The sequence below is a fragment of the Podarcis pityusensis genome, assembly GCF_964106645.2.
Source record: "Podarcis pityusensis genome assembly, chromosome: 8".
NCBI lineage: Eukaryota > Metazoa > Chordata > Lepidosauria > Squamata > Lacertidae > Podarcis > Podarcis pityusensis.
Genome location: NC_138033.1, coordinates 19112334 through 19130169, shown reverse-complemented (window position 1 = coordinate 19130169; position 17836 = coordinate 19112334). Strand labels below are relative to the sequence as shown.

General features: G+C 45.2%; 1 protein-coding gene across 2 annotated transcripts; it reads right to left on the bottom strand.

The window, feature by feature from the left end:
- Nucleotides 1–1396: 1396 nt before the first annotated feature.
- Nucleotides 1397–14664, bottom strand: LOC308484376 (trypsin-3-like). Of its 2 annotated transcripts, none has more exons than XM_081019282.1 (6): nt 14499–14664; nt 10856–10942; nt 4496–4676; nt 4045–4295; nt 3703–3839; nt 1397–2018 (listed from the first exon to the last, which is right to left on the bottom strand). In XM_081019282.1, exons 2-6 carry the CDS (start codon nt 10896–10898, stop codon nt 1863–1865), a joined length of 768 nt encoding a protein of 255 aa, XP_080875408.1. In that variant the 5' UTR covers nt 10899–10942; nt 14499–14664; the 3' UTR covers nt 1397–1862. The 2 variants fall into 2 exon arrangements, with proteins under 2 accessions (XP_080875408.1, XP_080875409.1); XM_081019283.1 differs by lacking the exon at nt 14499–14664 and adding an exon at nt 13957–13977.
- Nucleotides 14665–17836: the final 3172 nt, after the last annotated feature.

The following is a 17836-nucleotide window of genomic DNA, read 5'->3' as shown; positions in this document are numbered from 1 at the left end:
TGTATAAGCTAAACAAGCTATAGCTTAGGGCCCCACTCTCTTGTGAGCCCCCAAAAAAATTAAAGGGGAAAAAACTGGATGTCCATTTCCAAAATATAAGATAAAAACAAATAAAATAAAACCTACATACAGCAACAGTATTTTGTGTTGTGTAGGCTCCTATGATGTAAGTAATGGGGCCTGCCTGCTAGCCTGCTCCCTAAAATATCGCTGATTTGCTCATTTCTTTATATAGGGTGCCTACATTCTGCATGGACTAGTTGTATCTAGGTCCATAAATTACCATGTAGTATACATTCAACACAAAAAAAGTGACAATTTGTTGTTGACAAAGGACACCTGGACCTTCAGCAGCTTAGGGCCTCATAAAACCTAAATCTGGCCCATCTAAAACAGGGATGGGGACACTTTTGGAGGCCGCATGCCAATAGTGGGTGGGACCAGAGGCAAGAGGAGAGGGTGGAGCAATGAACATAAATTTTACCTTTGTGCAGGAGGCTAGTTTCTACGCCCGCTCACACACCCTTCTCTGTCCGCCATCCAGGCAAGCAAAAGTAATTTGGACACAATCCAACCAAGCAAACACACTCAAGAATGTGAAGCAAGGCTGGTGAGGGGGTGTGGCCTGGGAAGGTAGGGTATTAATTTACAAGGCCCTGAACAACTTAGGTCCAGGGTACTGCTTTATATGCCAGCATGATCACTGAGATCGCCTTCAGGGGCATCACTGATGGTTCCCCAAGTTTGCAAGGGTTATCTGACAGCAGCAAGAAACTTTCGTGTCATTGGCACTGTCCTGTGGAATGTCGTGTCAACAGAGAATTCAGAAGGAGTCTTTGCTTTGAACCTGAAACATTTTCTGTGCTGCCAAGTTTATGCAGTCGTTGCTGTTGCACTGTAAGCTCTGTGGAGAACTCCAGCTGATTTAGGGACAGTGCATTTTGCTAAGAGGACAACCTGTTGTGTTCCATCCACACTAGTGGGAGTGACGACCAGGTTTGCATTGTTTTGGACTAATGTATGGATGTGAATGCAATTCTCCTTGTTGTTGCACTATTCCCAATGTTGCAATGCAGCTTTCAGCTAAAAAAACCCCCAAAAACATTAATAAAAAGCACATTTTGTCAGAAAATATGTTCCGAAACACATATTTAAATATATAGATGTTCCATAACAGTTGAGTAAACATAGAGTGGCACTGCTAGAGTGAACACCAAGTGTGGCAATAGTTGGCAGGATAATATTGATGAACAGCGGAGCTTATTGAATGGAAGATGCTAATGTTCTCTCAGAGCTTATGAAATGAGAATGGGACTGTTTCTTGGGGCTGCAGCCACGCATCCAACTGTATGCACATAAGAATTTGTGAATTAAATGGAAAGTATGAATGCAAAGCCAGGGTGGGTTTTTTTCTTTAAATCAACATAATAACGTGTATTAGTATACTGCATTTTCTTGGAAATCTCTTCCCTCTTAAAACAAGGTCATTCCACAGTCACATGGACCTCTCCAAACAGGGACACTGTGTCCTAAACCCTGCCTTAATTTCTCCTCTTACAACCTTTCTCATTCACTCCATTAACTTATAACGCATACAAATTCTGTCCCCCTAATACAACACAATGAGGAATGGGTGGGACAGCCAAACTAATGTTCCTTTTCAGCAGAAAAAATAGCTTAGAGCCAGCCTTGGGTGGAGCTTGGCCAAAGTTTGCCAAAGGTGGAACATCCTTCACCAGCAAAGGAAGGAAAAAACTGATGTGCAAGGGGGACAATTGATCGCCAGGGTCTTTTTCCTGAAATTTTCCCCTCCCCTGATTTCAGGGTCTTTTGGCTGAAGCTTTTTCTTCCGTTGAGGTTCATCACGAATTCTGATCGATCGTCTCCCGGATCCATGGCACGACACAGCACACTTTTGCATACACACCCGGGTTCCCTCTCTGTGCGCAGACTTGTGTTCCCCAAGAAACCACACCTTCGAGTTGCCCCCCGCAGGTGAGTGGGCCCCCAGAGTCACCCTGCATGGAGAAATGGAAGAAGTTTTCAGCAGGTGCACGTCTCCATTCTGTGTCTTCCTCTGCATGGTGCTACTTAAACTCAGTTAAATGGCCTGCTTTGTTTTGCATAACATAGCAAGCATACTTGGGTCTGTTATGTTCACCAGGGGAGAGCAATTGCTCAGTGGCAGAGTGTAGTTTTGTGTGCTTGAGGTTTCACATTCAATCTGGTCAGAGTGGTTGGTGGGGCTGCTTCCCTGGCTTCCCAGAGCCAAGGCCTATAACCAAGAGGGAGAGGGTAAGAAGGATAGTGCAGTGCAGGTGCAGTGCAGGTGCGACAGCGGAGACAACGCAGTACACCTCACTGACCTCCCTGCCATCTTGCCCCTCTCCTTCTTGGCTGCTAGCAGTGGCCTCCTGCTTTGGGGAAGTACTAGAAGAAAAATACTACTAGAAGAAGTTGTCCTCATCTGAATTTTGAGTATGGTTCTCCGTGCAAAAATGTACAGTGGTACCTCTGGTTAAGAACTTAATTCGTTCCAGAGGTCCGTTCTTAACCTGAAACCATTCTTAAACCTGAGGTGCCACTTTAGCTAATGGGGCCTCCTGTTGCCGCCGCACCGCCACAGCGTGATTTCTGTTCTCATCCTGGGGCAAAGTTCTTAACCCGAGGTACTACTTCCGGGTTAGCGGAGTTTGTAACCTGAAGTGTCTGTAACCCGAGGTGTCTGTAACCCGAGGTGTCTGTAACCTGAGGTATCACTGTACCAAAATGTGCACTAAAAATGCATATTTTAGGATAAAATGTGCACAAAATCTTCCAAAAGAAATAAGCTGCCTATACTGGCCCTTTAGTTTGTTTTGACCCTAGAGAAGAGGTTGACCCTAGAGAAGAGGTCAGCAACATACTGTCCTGTAGGTAACACCCACCCGCCAAGGCCTTTTCTTTCTAAAAAGCTTTCCCCATTGACCCTTTTCTTTTGGAAAACCTACAAGTAAGTTGCGTGGCAAGGTGGGATTGAAGAGGGATTTGGTGGAGTGGGTGCACCTCTGGTGCCCATCAGTTGCTGATCTCTGCCTTAGAGACCTAAACACAGATTTGCTATCTAACGGGGGGGGGGGTGTTATTGGGTTGTTGTTTTTATTTGATGATATATTTTGTGGTTTTATATTATGATTTTGTTCTATGAGCTGCCCTGAGACCTCTGGGTATAGGGTGGTATATAAATTCAATAAATGATAACGATAACGATAACAACAATAAGAACAACAACACAATCGTACCTTGGTTTTTGGACGCCTTGTGAGTCGAACGTTGCAAACCTGGAAGTGACTGTTCCGGTTTGTGAAATATTTTTGGAAGCTGAACGTCCAGCCGGGCTTTCACGGCTTCTGATTCGCTGCAGGAGCTTCCTGCAGCGAATCAGAAGCCGCGCTTTGGTTTTTGAATATTTTGGAAGTCAAATGGACTTCCGGAATGGATTCCGTTCAACTTCCAAGGTACGACTGTAATAATAATAAATTCCATACATTAAAAATAAATAAATGCAGAGTGATGCAGAAATGGGAGGGAACAGGCTAGTAAATGAAAATGTGTGAATCTGACAGGGACCAAAAACAGATTGATCTGTCCATGCTTATGACCCTAACCCTTTTTCAACCTCTCAAAAGGTGTAGTCCATCTTCACATCAGCCCTCCTCTCACCTGGCAAGAGTCTGTGCCTCCTTCCTGTACTCCAGCACACATCATGAACGGTGTAATAGCACCACGATACGCCATATTACACTGTGATGTTGGGACAACGTTGACATCTGCACACTGCAGCTGAGCTGGAAGCTGAGCTGGAAGAGATATGTAGAGCACCAAAAGGTCAGTGGTAGTGGTGAAACAAAAAAAACAAAAAACAAAAAAAAAGTCCAAGCAGACAGAAAGGGATGCTAAAAAAAGACTTTGAAGAACACATTGCTGAAAACTTTAATACCAACAACAAGAAGTTCTTTAGATATGTTAGTATCCCCTCCCACCTTCTAAAGTTTGCAAGCTTACCTTGAGGAGATCTGATGGTACCCCAGCCCGAGACACTGCATATACTCCCGTCAGTAGGGCTGCTTGTAGGTAGGTTGATAGTCCTTACAGTTTCGGAAAGTCTGGCACAGGGGCGAAGTCGGAGAAGCATGAAATCCTTGTCATTTTGTCTCCGGTTGTACCCTGGGTACACTTTAACTTCAGCGATATCCAAGCACTGTTCTCCCTGTTCAACCCTCTTCAAGTTGTGCTTTCCTAAGCACACCTTCATTCTGTATGGGGGCACAAGGCAAATGCAAAACTGAACAAAAGAATAGATTGTGGATAAGCTGTGTGAATGCTGATCACAGATCAATCCAGTTTATGCCTCTTTGTCAGATTGCCAGGCTGTTAAAGTAAGGCTGTTGCTTGTCCCAGAGGAAGCATTCTTTCCCCCTCCGTGTCGCTGCATCTTGCTACAGCCTTCACTTACCCGGGTCTGGGTCTGCAATGGGCTGCTGAGAGCACCCAACATGGATGCACTAAGCTTCCTCCACAATAAATGTTCCAGTTGCCTCTGCGTCCAGTTACAATGGCCGCCTGGTAAGGTCTGGACTGTTGTGGACAAACGTACCCTCCAATTATTCGATCAGCTGTGCCTGGCTGGGCAAAAGCTGCAACAAAACAAAACAAAAACTTTGTGGTTATTTCCGTCATGTTTTTTATACCAATGGTTTGTTTCAGGAACTCGATTTCATGTAAGCTTAATGTGGGCAAGATTTTAAAAATTGTGAAATAATGAGAGATCCTGAGTATGTAATCTTGCCTTAACACAGATTGGTGGACCACAGGATTTCTGCTAAAAGAAGGAACAGAAGAAGCTGCCTCAAAGCAAGTAAGACCATTGGTCCATCTAGCTCAGTATTGTCTACACAGATCGGCAGCATCTCTCTAGGATTTAAGGTGGGGAACATTCCCAGCCCTACCTGGAGATGCTGGGGTTTGAACTTGGGATTTTTTACATACAAAGAAGATGCTCCATCACTGACCTGTGGCCCTTCCACATTCAATGACCATTCAGGACCCACACAAAAAGTTGTTTTCCCAACCTGTGCTTCACAGTTCACTCATCGACATGGTTTGCCAGTGGCACCAATGCTCTTCAGAGTCTTGTGAAGGCTAGGCACATAGAAAAAATGCCTTGTACCAGGGCAGACTATTTGTCCATCTAAGCACAGCATTGCCTACTAGGACAGGCAGTGGATCTCTCAGGTCTCAAGCAGAGTTCTATCACATCACATGACATCTGCCTTTTAGTAAGAGAAGCAAGGGATCAAAGCCAGGACATTCTGCATGCAAGTCTGTGCTCTGCATGCTCTACTACCACTGAGTTATGGCCCCTCCATTATCTCCCTTCAGAAATTTCAGATGCCCCATATGTGTATGTGTGCAAATTCTGACCTATAGCAGATGAGAAGGGAGGCTGAGTGATGGGACTTGGCAACCTTCCCTGCTTCAGTAGTACCTCTAAAGATAAAGGCAGGCTCTTCAGTTGCAACCTGGTAGCTACTAACATGAGTCTGACCAAATTGCGGGAGGCAGTGGAAGACAGGAGTGCCTGGCGTGCTCTGGTCCATGGGGTCACGAAGAGTCGGATACAGCTAAACGACTACAACAACAAAAAGCCAACCTTTTCTCCAAGAAACTCTCCTTTCCCTTATAACAGGGACAGCCAATATGGTGCCCTCCACATGAGCTTGGACTACAGCGCCCATCAGCCATAGACATCAGCCTTGCCAACTGTGACTTATGGGAGTCCTATAAAACCTGGAGGGCATCGTGTTGGCTACCCCTACATTACAGTATCATAGCTTCTTCCTATACAGTGCCGTGGGATCCAAGTATGGAGGAAATAATACACATGGAGCATATCATTCTTACAACAAGAGCAAACAATTCTTGTGGGACATTATTGCAGTCAAACCAACAGCTCATGGTTTACCGGCAAATTTGGGTTTGCGCAATGAAAGCAAAAACATAAGAAGAGCCTGCTGGATCAAGCCAGTGGCCTGTCTAGCCTAACATCCTGTTGTCACATTGGCCAACCAGATGCCGGCAAGCAGAAGAACAGCCTTCTCCCTGTTTGTGATTCCCAGCAACTGACATTCAGAGGCATATTGGCTCCAACAGTGGGGACAGAACACAGCACAGGAACACAGGAAGTTGCCTTATAGCGAGACAGACCATTGACCCATCTATCTCAGTATTGTCTACACTGGCAGGCAGTGGCTCTCCAGGGTTTCAGGAAAGAGCCTCTCCCATCTGGAGGTGCTGGGAGTTGAACCCAGGATCTTCCCCATGCAAAACAGAAGCTCTACCACTGAGCTGCAGCCCTTCAGAACAAACGCCCAGTAAAGCAGGTACGTAATATGGAACCGTTCCAGGATCAGGACTGTCCATTGGTTAAGTAGGGATGTTGGGACAAGATGTCTACTGCTGTTTGACGTTAGGTATCTTTATAATTGCTGTCTGGTAGGCAGCATGTTAACAACCTTGTTTATCGTTCCATCAACTTGTCTGGTAGGTCCTTATTTCTTCCAGGTGAGAAATTGAGAGAGCGTGCCAGCACATTGCTGCCTCAGAACCCAGTTTGCCCAGTGCTCTTTGACTACCTGTAAGTCTCTCCATTTAAAATCCACATAAATGGTTAAAACTTTTTAAAAAAATAAAAATCACACTGGTTGGAATGTGGGAAGTTTCAACCAGAGAGGAAACAACCTCCCAGATACCAAATACTGTACATATTATTTTTACCTGAGGCAAAGGCGGATGACCCTCCACTTTCATGAATATTACTTCATCACTGAGGTAGAAAGAGTCTCTTAAGGTTTCTGCCAGCTGCCATTTTATTTGCCCAATACTAATACTAATACTAATTATTATTATTATTATTGTTATTGTTGTTATTATTATTAACCACCTTTCACCCTAAGGTCCAGGGTAGGTTACAACATTAAAACACAATATTAAAAACAGTTTAAAACAACTTACAATCACAGAAAGGGGGGGGAGGTGTCCTAAAAATATTCACCTAGAGCAGGCATAGGCAAACTCGGCCCTCCAGATGTTCTGGGACTACAAGTCCCATCATCCCTAGCTAACAGAACCAGTGGTCAGGGATGATGGGAGTTGTAGTCCCAAAACATCTGAGGGGCTGAGTTTGCCTATGCCTGACCTAGAGTGTCAAATACCAGGATGGAGAGATTCATCTACAGTATTTGCTAGAAGCTTTAGAGAAGGAGTTACACGACTTAGGGGCTGTCACAGAGAACGCCCTCTGCTGGGCCACCACCACCTTGTGTGTCTTGGGGGCCAAAGGAACTTCCAAGAGGTCCCCACCTTGCCAATCTAAGCACCTGAGAGGGTCTGTATGGAAGAAGGCGGTCTTCCAGATATTTGGGGGGGCTGAATCCTTTAAGGCTTTAAACATAAAATGAGCACTCTGCAGTGGGCTCAGAAACCAGTGAAGCTGTTTTAAAACAGAGGTCAGACCTGGCCTAAAGATGAGGCAGGGGGAAGCACCAGCCTCACATGGTGGAAGCACGAAAGGTGCTGTCCTGCCCACCCCATTGCTTCCACCACTAGCAGAACGCCAACTCTCTCATGAGAGGAGAGGCATTCCAGCACACCCTGTTGCCACTCATCCTCCCAGCCCTGGGGTGGAGAAGGTGAGCAGAAACAGTTTGCAGAACGCCCCTTCTCTGGGAAAGTTTGGCAAGAGAAGGGGCGTTGTGAAGGACAAGCAGGAGCCCGAAGGGGGGGGCAGAGGAGGGGGGCAGGCATGAGGTAATCTAGGGGAAGGGGCCAGTGATTTGTGGGGTTCTGTGCCACCTGTGAAGCAGGGGGGAAAGGAAGAGGCCAGGTAGCCAGAGATGGGAAGAGAGGTAAGGCAGGCGATAGAGTTGCAAGAAGGCACAGAGGTGGGAGTGCCTAGCCATTAGAATCTGCTGAAGCTGCCATGCAGGAGAAGCGGCTGGCTGCTTGCATGCGCCATGTCAGAAGAAGGCGTTTAATGTGCTGGTGGAGATGAGGTCACACTGCTGCTCCAACTGTCTGGGTTGGAGCACAGGTCTGGAGACACAGACGCCCAGCTAGCTATTTAGCAGAAGCAGTGCATGTGATTATTTCGTCCTAGAAGCTGATGTAACCAAGTGCTTTGCCAATAAAGAACTAGACCAGGGGTCAGCAACCTAAGGCCCATGGGCCACAAGTGGCCCACGGGGGTCGTTTAACCAGTCCACGAGCCACCCCCAAACCGAGCCGCTCGCTCGGTGAGTCCCTGTGCGCTGTGCTAAACCGGCGCAGAGCGGCACGGGGACTCACTTCCATGGTGCCAAAAATTGCATCTGCGCAGATGCAGATGCTGGAAATCGCAGCTGCAATCTGGCCCACAGAGGGATTTCCGCTGCAGTGAACCAGCCCAGGCAAAATAAACCTTACCGACCCCTGAACTAAACTTTCAATTGTGCGTCCTCATTAGGGGGGCTGGTGTGCTCAGGACAGGCATTCTGGAGTCCTGCATTGCCAGTGATCTTCCTGCCTCTGGGCTGGAGAAGGCAAGTGAGAGCACCTTGCAGAACATCCCTCCCCTTGCTGAGTTTGGTGAGGTGGGGTGTTCTGATATCAGTGGAGGTAAGGGGTTGGAGCATGGCAGGGGGGCAGGGCAGGAGGCAGCTCTTCCCATCTCACCTCAGGTGGCAAAATGGGACAGTTATTTGAGATCTAAACAGAACCGCAGTCAGTAATCTGGCTGCTGCATTTTGGACCAATTGAAGTTTCCAAGTCATCTTCAAGGACAGCTCCAGGTAACAGTGTATTGCTATACGCCAGTATGGAAGTTACCAGAGCATGGAGGACAGCGAACATGTCATCTCTTGCTCATCAAAGAATGTAGCCAGCAAATCAACTAGAGCTGGGGGGAAGGTACTGCTACCACTAAGGCCACCTGAGCCTACAGACAACAGTTTTGAAGCCAGGGGTACCCGCAAACTGTGAACCTGCTCTTTCCAGGGAAGTGCCACCCCATTCAGGGCAGGTCACCTCCTGTATGTGAAGACTTGAGACACATATCACCTCCATCTTTTTGGGATTCACCTTCAGCTTATTGGTCCACATGCAGCCCATCACCGCCTCCAGCACAGGCCTAGAACATCAAAGACCTCTTCTGGTTCAGTCAGAACAGAGTTGATATATAACATCGTTTGGAGGTGGGGGGAGCCTCTGCAGGTGGCTCCAACCAGAAGGAAAACCACTCAGCGCCTCCCAATACATTATGCTGCCTGAGGCAAAAGATAAGATGGCACCCTTCCTCCACATCTTACCTCCTTCAACTGACAGGACTGGCAATGGAATCTTACTTCAGCACTGGGTTAAGAGAGGCCCTTAAGGTCACTCCTGGCTGCCATCTTATTCCCCCCCCCCCCCAAGATGCTGTGAATGTAGTAACATCATCCTGGGTGGGGAAAGGGCAGTCTTTACTGAGGGTGAGTGAGTGAGTTAGTAAGTAAGTAAGTAAGTAAGTAAGTAAGTAAGTAAGTAAGTAAATTTCAGCACCCAGTGGTGGAGGAAAACAGATAAGGCTCAAATTACCACAGGTAAGCCCCTCAAACCCTCAAGAAATTTCACAGCTCCCCTTCTAAGAAACTGAATATGGGGCAGAGAATTATGGGGGTGCACTCTGCGACCACTCAAACAGCCATGAATGTCAGGGGCTGGCTGGCTGAGGAAGAGTGGTGGAAACCACCCAACCAAGAGCCGCCACCCCAGGGAAGGCACAGAGGAAGAGGAGCCTGGGGACTGGTGGTGGGACACTGGCCACACCTCAGAGGAGGGGATGAGCTGGGAAGTGCTCGAAGCAGGGCACTTGAGGGGAAGCGAAGAGACAGAAACTGGCAGAAACTGCCCCAGCATAGGACACAGCAAGGAGGCTTCCAGTTTGGATGCAGGCACCGGCAGTGATGACAGAGGGGAGGTAGACCCAGCAGTTCTACCTCAGGGCCACTCTGACAGCTTCTCTGCTGACAGCTTGCTGCTCCGCCATTCCTAGAATGAGGTGTTTGTTGCTTGTTGCCGAGCAGTGAGTCAGGAAGACACAGAGGGAGTCCCCTGGAGCTCACTGGAGCAAAAGATCACAGAGGGAGCAGCCTGATGCAGAGGGCTAGAGAGTGAAGAAGGGGCTACACACCAGTTTCGAACAACTGCTTCATTAGGCAGCTTTACCTTTTAGAAGTCTCTGTTTGTTCTTTGTTTTGCAAGTCAGCCAAGCATCTCCCTCTCTCTCTCTCTCTCTCTCTCTCTCTCTCTCTCTCCATGGCCGTTGGCTAATGCGAATAAAGTTTATCTTATCTTATCTTACCTTATCTTATCTTATCTTATCTTATCTTATCTTATCTTATCTTATCTTATCCTATCCTATCCTATCCTCTCTTCTCTTCTCTTCTCTCCTCTGTCTCTCTCTCTCTCTCTCCTGTGAATGACCTGCTCTGCCTGTTGGCTCCCTGACACTGGAGGGATACACATTTCCAAAATCAACAAATAACAACTTAGGAACATAACAAAGAGAGCTTCTATTCCAGCATCCTGTTCTCACAGTGGCCAACCAGAGGTCTATGGGAAACCTGAAAGAAGGATCTGAGCAGAAGACCACTACTCTCCCCATTTGCGATTCCTAGCAACTATTCTCATTGCTCCCAACACTATAGGCACAACAAGGAAAAAAAGGGGGGGGGGGGAGAAAGAAAACAGTGAGCATGGAGCCATTGCTGCCCCCATGTCACTTTGCTTATTTCCTTACCTCCAGAGCTCATCAGGAGCAGCCCAAACGCCAACAGCTTCATCCTTGCACTGGCAGATCAAGGGACCAGTCTTCCCAAGGAACTTGCTGCAGGGTAAAACATTTACGGTGAACAATTGTGATGGATGGATGTCAGATTGAGTCACTGATACCGGTACCACAGCACACACCCAAATGACGATAATGAACAACATTATCATCAGTAATTGTTTATGTAAACAACTCACCAGTAGTTATTATTCATGATACATTATTGTTAGCGCTTATGCTGAAGCAAACATCAAGGTAAATGCTTCCTGTTTGGTTGAGGACACGTGTGACCCCCCCACAGGGTGAGGGCTGAATGGAAAAGAGGATGAGATTTCTTTCCTATCAGCCTAACAACAACACTAATAAAATAAATGAAGGAGGAAAGCAATGATAATAACAGAATAGAAGAATTACTATGTTGGTTTAACTGGTTGTTAGCTGCTTTGGGGACTGAAGAGCAGAATGAAAAGTTATGATATGAATAGCAAACGCAAGACAAAGCTTTTAAAGCATTTTGAAAATCGGATGTGTTGTCCCTTAGGGTGGTGCATTATTACAAACCAATGCTAGTTCCACTCAGACCAGACCTATTGAAATTAATGGACATGACTAACTTAGGTCAATTGATGTCATTGGGTCTACTCTAGGTGGAACTTAGTTGGATGCAACCCCAGGGCAGAGACATTGAAATTAGTGGACCCAAGTTAACCATGTCAATTAATTTCAATGGGTGTACTCTGATGATGGTCAACACTAGACGCAACCGCAGGAATCCAAGTGAGAAAAAAGAGGGGCAGTGTGAAGTGATGAGAGAAAGATTGGGCAACTTGGGGCCCTCCAGGTGTCATTGGACTACACCTCTCATCATCCCTGATGAGATGGCAGTAGGATAGACAGCAGACACATTCTGTCTACAGGCAGATGCAAATTCCAGCGGAGTATCATTGCAATCAGGTTGTAATCAGAGAGTATTTTTCATTCAACATCCCTGGTAATTGGGGGAGTAATTTTATGAGAGACAGAGCACTCTAGATTTACCTTGAAGCAGTCACATGGTGAAGAGGCTGCATGTTTATTTACATTATGCTGTTGAAGTGAATTCCCTCCTGTCCTTTAATCTTACCTGATTAGTGTATTTAGAAGCTCTTTAATCTTATTGTTATTTTATTGATGTTTAATTATATATTGAGTGTGATCTTGCAGCTGGAGTCCAGCAACATCTGGAGGACCAGATGTTGTTGTCCATCTCTGTGTTAAAAGCCCTGGATTGGGGCAAGCCTGGGGACCCTGTGACCCTCTCATTGGTGTTCATCTGGTAGGTTGGGACCTACTGCTGGGTTGCAGCTTAATCTAAGGCAATCTGAGACACAACAGCAGTACTACCACCATACAAATACAAGGGGGAATTATGGAGATGGGGATCCCCCAATGCATGTTTGGACTAAAGGTGGGTCTCAGATCTGAAAAAGTTAGGGAAATCCCTAACTCACCGAGGCTTCGACTACCCTCACATGATTTAGTCGGCCAGTTGAAGCCATTCCCAGCGTGTGGTCGCTGTTGCATCCGGACAGCTTCTAGAAGCCACAGGTGAAAGCTAAGCACAGAGTGGGGACCTAAGGTGGACAAGCTACCGCAGAAGGAGCACGACATGTCCCCCACCAGAGGAACTACCTCTCCCCTAACCCTTCATACACCCCTGCTTATATAACTCCTGCGTATTTATAGGTGCTCTCTGTATCTAACAGAAATTCACTTGTACTAAAAGCAAGCTAAATTCTAACAAAGGCCCACGGTATAATTCTGAAGCATAATTCCAATAATTAGACAACTTCTTATCCAGGTGTCCATCAATACAACTGGCAATGCTGAGCAGAAATGTAATTCTAGTGAACTGAAGGGAAAGCCTGTAGTAAACACTACTGTGGGAATATGGTATTATTTTAAAAGCCACTTGGCGGGAGAGAAAGGGGTGGGGAGAGAGAAAATCTTTCAAAGTGACTGTGTCTTTTACCCTTTGCCTTCTGCAATAGGGGCCAAGGTTGCTTTTACTAATAGATAGATAGATAGATAGATAGATAGATAGATAGATAGATAGATATAGATGATAGATAGATAGATAGATAGATAGATAGATGATAGATGATAGATGATAGATGATAGATAGATAGATAGATAGATAGATAGATAGATAGATAGACAGACTGCCATTTGTGGTAGCCACACAGCTTGGCATTCATCAGGCCAGCCAAAAGTTTCAATCAATGATTACGATCACAGATCAGCCATACACATGACATATTTGAAACCTTGTCACACCACTTTAACATTCATGGCTTCCTCCCCAAAGAATCCAATGGAATCGTGGTTTGTTAAGGGTTCTGTAGCTCTGTGAGGGGTAAACTATAGTTCCAATGATTCTTTGGGGGAAGCCATGATGGTTAAAGTGGTATAAATGTGTTTCAAATATAAGGTCTGGAAGTCACTGCAGCCAACTGTGAAAGTTCAGACTCATCTGAATTTTGTGATGCAAGTCTCCAAATCATGTGTTTGAAAATTCACAGGCAAGATGGGCATAAATGCATATATTTGGATTCCAGAATTTCACATTTTGGGTTACACATTCCAACAGAACAATCCAGCAGGTGCCTACTCAGAAGTAGGTTCCATTCAGTTCATTAGGGCCTATTCTAAGGGATAGCATGTCTAAATCAATGTTCTTATTTTGGAGTAGAATGAACACACACACAGGGAGAGACTACACATATTTTTGTGCCAAGACTTGAGCCCCAACAACAACAAGAGTAGCAGTGAACAAAACAACCAAACTTCACGAAAATTCCCAGTATTCTGATACTCTTAAGAAATTCTGAAATCTCATTGGGATGCTGTAGTCATCTGAGTCATCCTTCAGAAAGGAACTCTGAAAACAATGGTGTTTGGGTAGTATTCTCAAGTATCATGTTCATTTCAACTCTGAACTCTGAACTTCAAATTGGAAACATTCACCAGACTCACACACAATGTCGCTTCAACTCTTTGAATCCAACTACCCTTCGTTAAGATCAACCCACCTGTAAGATCAACCCCCTGTAGCTCCATGTTGCATTTCTATCATCCAACTGTATAATCCACTTAGAAGCCAGCTGTGGCATTAAGCAGTATATAAAATAAATAAATAACTACCAGATTTATTTATTTTTTAAAGCAACGAAACACACAGGGATTTCCCCTTGCAAAATTGCCTTCCAACATCCTGAGAAAACAGTAGCCAAGAATGACTCCCAATCTCTCCTATTGTTTGACTGCCAAGGCTGCAAGAGAAGGAAAACATAGGCATGGATGGCGTGATGGATGCCTTTGCAGCTTAGCTCCTTGACAGCCGTGATGACGGATGGGTGTTTTAATTATTTATTTGAGGCTCTCCATCGAATAGCTCCCCAACGGCAGCCAGCAATATGCCGTTTCATGTTTTAAATAGCACTCCCGACGACACACACAGATAACCGGAAATAGCTGAAACAAGAATTGCCTGCTGATTAATAAGCACAGTTTCTTTACCTCCTGGATAACATTCTAAACATAATCCTAAGAGCGAATCTATATGTAGGCTTACCTGCCGTTCCTGACGGAGAAGCTCTGGGTGGAAGGAGCTTCAACAGTGATGTCTGGTAGGAGAGCAGGTGAATAACTAGTGGAGAAGTTAGCATTTAAATGCCAGGGCAGCAGGGCGGCCTTGATGGATTCCCTTCCTGGTGCATCACAGCTTTGAAGGCTCTCGCTGTGACTCAAAGCCGCGGCTGTCTATCTTCTGATCTCTGAATTTCAGCAAGAAAACCTACGTTAAGAGCTGAACGGGCCAGGCTGCTGATGGGTCCACCCTCCACCTCTTCATATGATTGCTCTTGCAGCCTTGCCAAGGGGCATTTGCAGGCAGGGCTCATCCCAGGATATTTATGGCACTATATGCAATGCATACCCAAGAGAACAGTGGTACCTCCACTGTACCTTTTTCCAGGGAAGGGTGGCGGAGGAAAGGGAAATATGAAAACCATCCTTTGCGCTCCTGAAAAGATTGGCACTCGAGAAACCTGAAAGGCAGGCTCTCCTTCACCTCCAAAGGAAAATCTAGATCTCTTGCATGCCCATCGATGTCAGGTATACAATCCACCCTTGTTAGAAGTTTCTATTACGCATGTCTGTTTTTCATTTTCTGCACAGAGCAATGCTTCAGAAGAGACCTGGGCTTTTATCAATGTTCCAGCTAGACTCTTAGTGCAGTTGGATGAACAGTGATTAGCAGGTGACCATCTATTGGAGCATCATGCCTTCAGGTTAAGACTTACAAGATGATTTCTGCATGTCAAGCTTCTGTTCACAGCAGGCATGGTGGGACCTGCACAGTTTTGCTTATCACCTGTGAGCACTAGCCATGCTGGCTAAGGAAGGGAGAGAACTGTGATTCAGTTCCCATTCAGAGGTATATTGCGTATTGCCACCATAACTTGTTGCAATTCATAAGACTCACCCTCTGTGGTTTTGCCTAATCCGCTTTGAAAGCTATTGTTTTGCCTAATCCGCTTTGAATGCTATCAACACATCTTGCAGAAGCAAATTCCATAATATTGAACCCATAAAATAATGATACATTGTGTGAAGTTCCGTCTATCCTGAGTCTTTTGCCAGCCAGTTTCATTGGATGGTCCCGAGGTCTTCTTTCGTAAGTGTCTAACGAGAAGCCCTTCAAATTGAAGCAGCTGAGTGGTGAAATGGAAGTTGTGATGAGCTGAGTCAACAACCCTGGGCAAAATCAGGAGCTGCTGACACATCCATGCCAGGATGAGAGATGGAGAAGAAAAAGCTGGTGGCTGTCTTTGGTGAGCAGCGTCATTCAAAATACCTTAGAGAAATGTGGTTAGGACAGCCAAGCCAGGACTGATAATCAAAACGTATTGCTCATGTAGGAACAATCCCTGTGATAACCACCTTGAGACAGTTATAGTGCAGCCAGCATATGTTTGTATGTGTGAAGAGGCAGAACCCTCTCTTATGCAATATGGTAAGGGAGGCAGTAGTCTCCAATAATGAGGAATCAACAGTTCTGTGACAGCAAGTGTGTGGTTGAGCACACTGGTCTTTAGATGGTGGGTTAGGACCCACTAATGGGTCATGACTTGTTCTAAGGTGGTTGCTACAATGCACAACTACCAGACGAATATACGGTTTTTTAAAAAATCAAGAAATGAGCCAATGCATGTTTGAGTTCAAGGTTGTTCCCAGGTCAGGAAAGGTTGAAGATTACAAGTCTATCTCATCCCTGTTCCTGGTACATCAATCTAACCCCTCTTGATGACTTACCATTAATTAGAAAATTGTCTTTTATGAAAGTTATTATGACCGTTGTGCAAATCATGAATACCAATTGTTTCATAAATGAGGTCACTTCCAGTGACTATCTAGATCAGTGGTTCTCAACCTTTGTTGGCCATACCTCACCTAAGCATCTCTAAAATCCTGGTGTCCCACCCCCCATGACATATAATTCTTATTATTCAAAAAGTGAACTCCTATTCATGTGGAGGAAGCCTAAAAGGCCATTCACTGTTAAAAACTCATTCTTGAATTGCCCCCTTAAAAATCAAATTGCCCCCCTGTGGGGCGTGTGCCCTACATTGGGAACCACGGATTAGATGAACATACCCAGCACAATACATGCTAGTGTGTGAGGCAAACCATAAAATGGGGGCCTCTCCCTGCCAGAGAAGAAGTGGAGAGTGAGGACCTACATCAGGAACCCAGGGGTGAATAAAGATCTACATCAGGATCTGTGTTCCCAATGGATCCTGCCACCTGAGGTAGTTGCCTCACTCTGCCCCATGGGTGAGCTGGCCTGGAACATACCCAAGCTATGATCAGCATCTGAGACCCTGCTTTCTGGATTAGGGTTAGGGACAGGGCCTTTTTAGTGGTGGTACTGCTTTTGTAGATTTCCCTCCCTGGGGCGCTTTGCCAAGCCCTCACTCCCTATCCTTAGATAGTTTTTGAAAACTCATTTTTATCCAGGCTTTGTGGATTTTTACTGTTCATGATATTAATTTATTTTTATTGTTGATTTATCATCCATATCAGGGTAGGGAACCTGTGGCTTTCAAGGTGTTGGTGGACTGCAACTCTCATCATCCCTGACCATTGGCTAAACTAACGGGAGTTGGAGTCCAGCAACATTTGGGAAGTCATGGGTTCTCAAGCCCTCCTCTAGAATGATATCCTATATATATGTTAGGGGTGAACAAATATATCAATTTCAGTTTCTCTCTATTTCTCCTTTTTCCAATCTTAAATTCAGTTAACCACATTTCCACATCAGTTGGCGATTTCATTTTAGAGCAAATTCCCCCACAAACACATCTCTACAAAGCAAGTTCCCCTAATGTAATGCACATTTGTTTGTTATTTTCACTATTTTTTTTATGTCCCAATATATGAATTTTTGTGCCTTCTATTCGGCTGAAGAACTGCACTGCAAAATTCAGAAAACTGCAAATTTCAAAGGATGGCTGTGATTCGGTTTGCATGTTGTTACAGAAAGTAACAAAGCATTTGTATCAAAATGTGTTTTGGAAGCTGAGATCAGTGAGATTACTGTTCAAATGACTTTGGTTCTATTAAATATGCTTTTGGATAGAAATTTAGATCTTGATCATAAAGAGCTGTTGAACTATTGGCTGCACAAGCAGCGGCAACTCAGAACTGGAAGTCATTGGAGAACATAAACCAGAGGTATCAAAAAGTACAACAATGTGCTCTTTTAGAGAAATTGACACAGAAAATAAAAGCAACCAAGGGGCAAAAGATAAAGAAAATGAGGAGCTTTTGAGTTATCTCTTCACCCCAAAACCCTGCAAACAAAAATTCTGTAAAGAAAATATGAAGAAGAAAGAAAGTATGGAGATT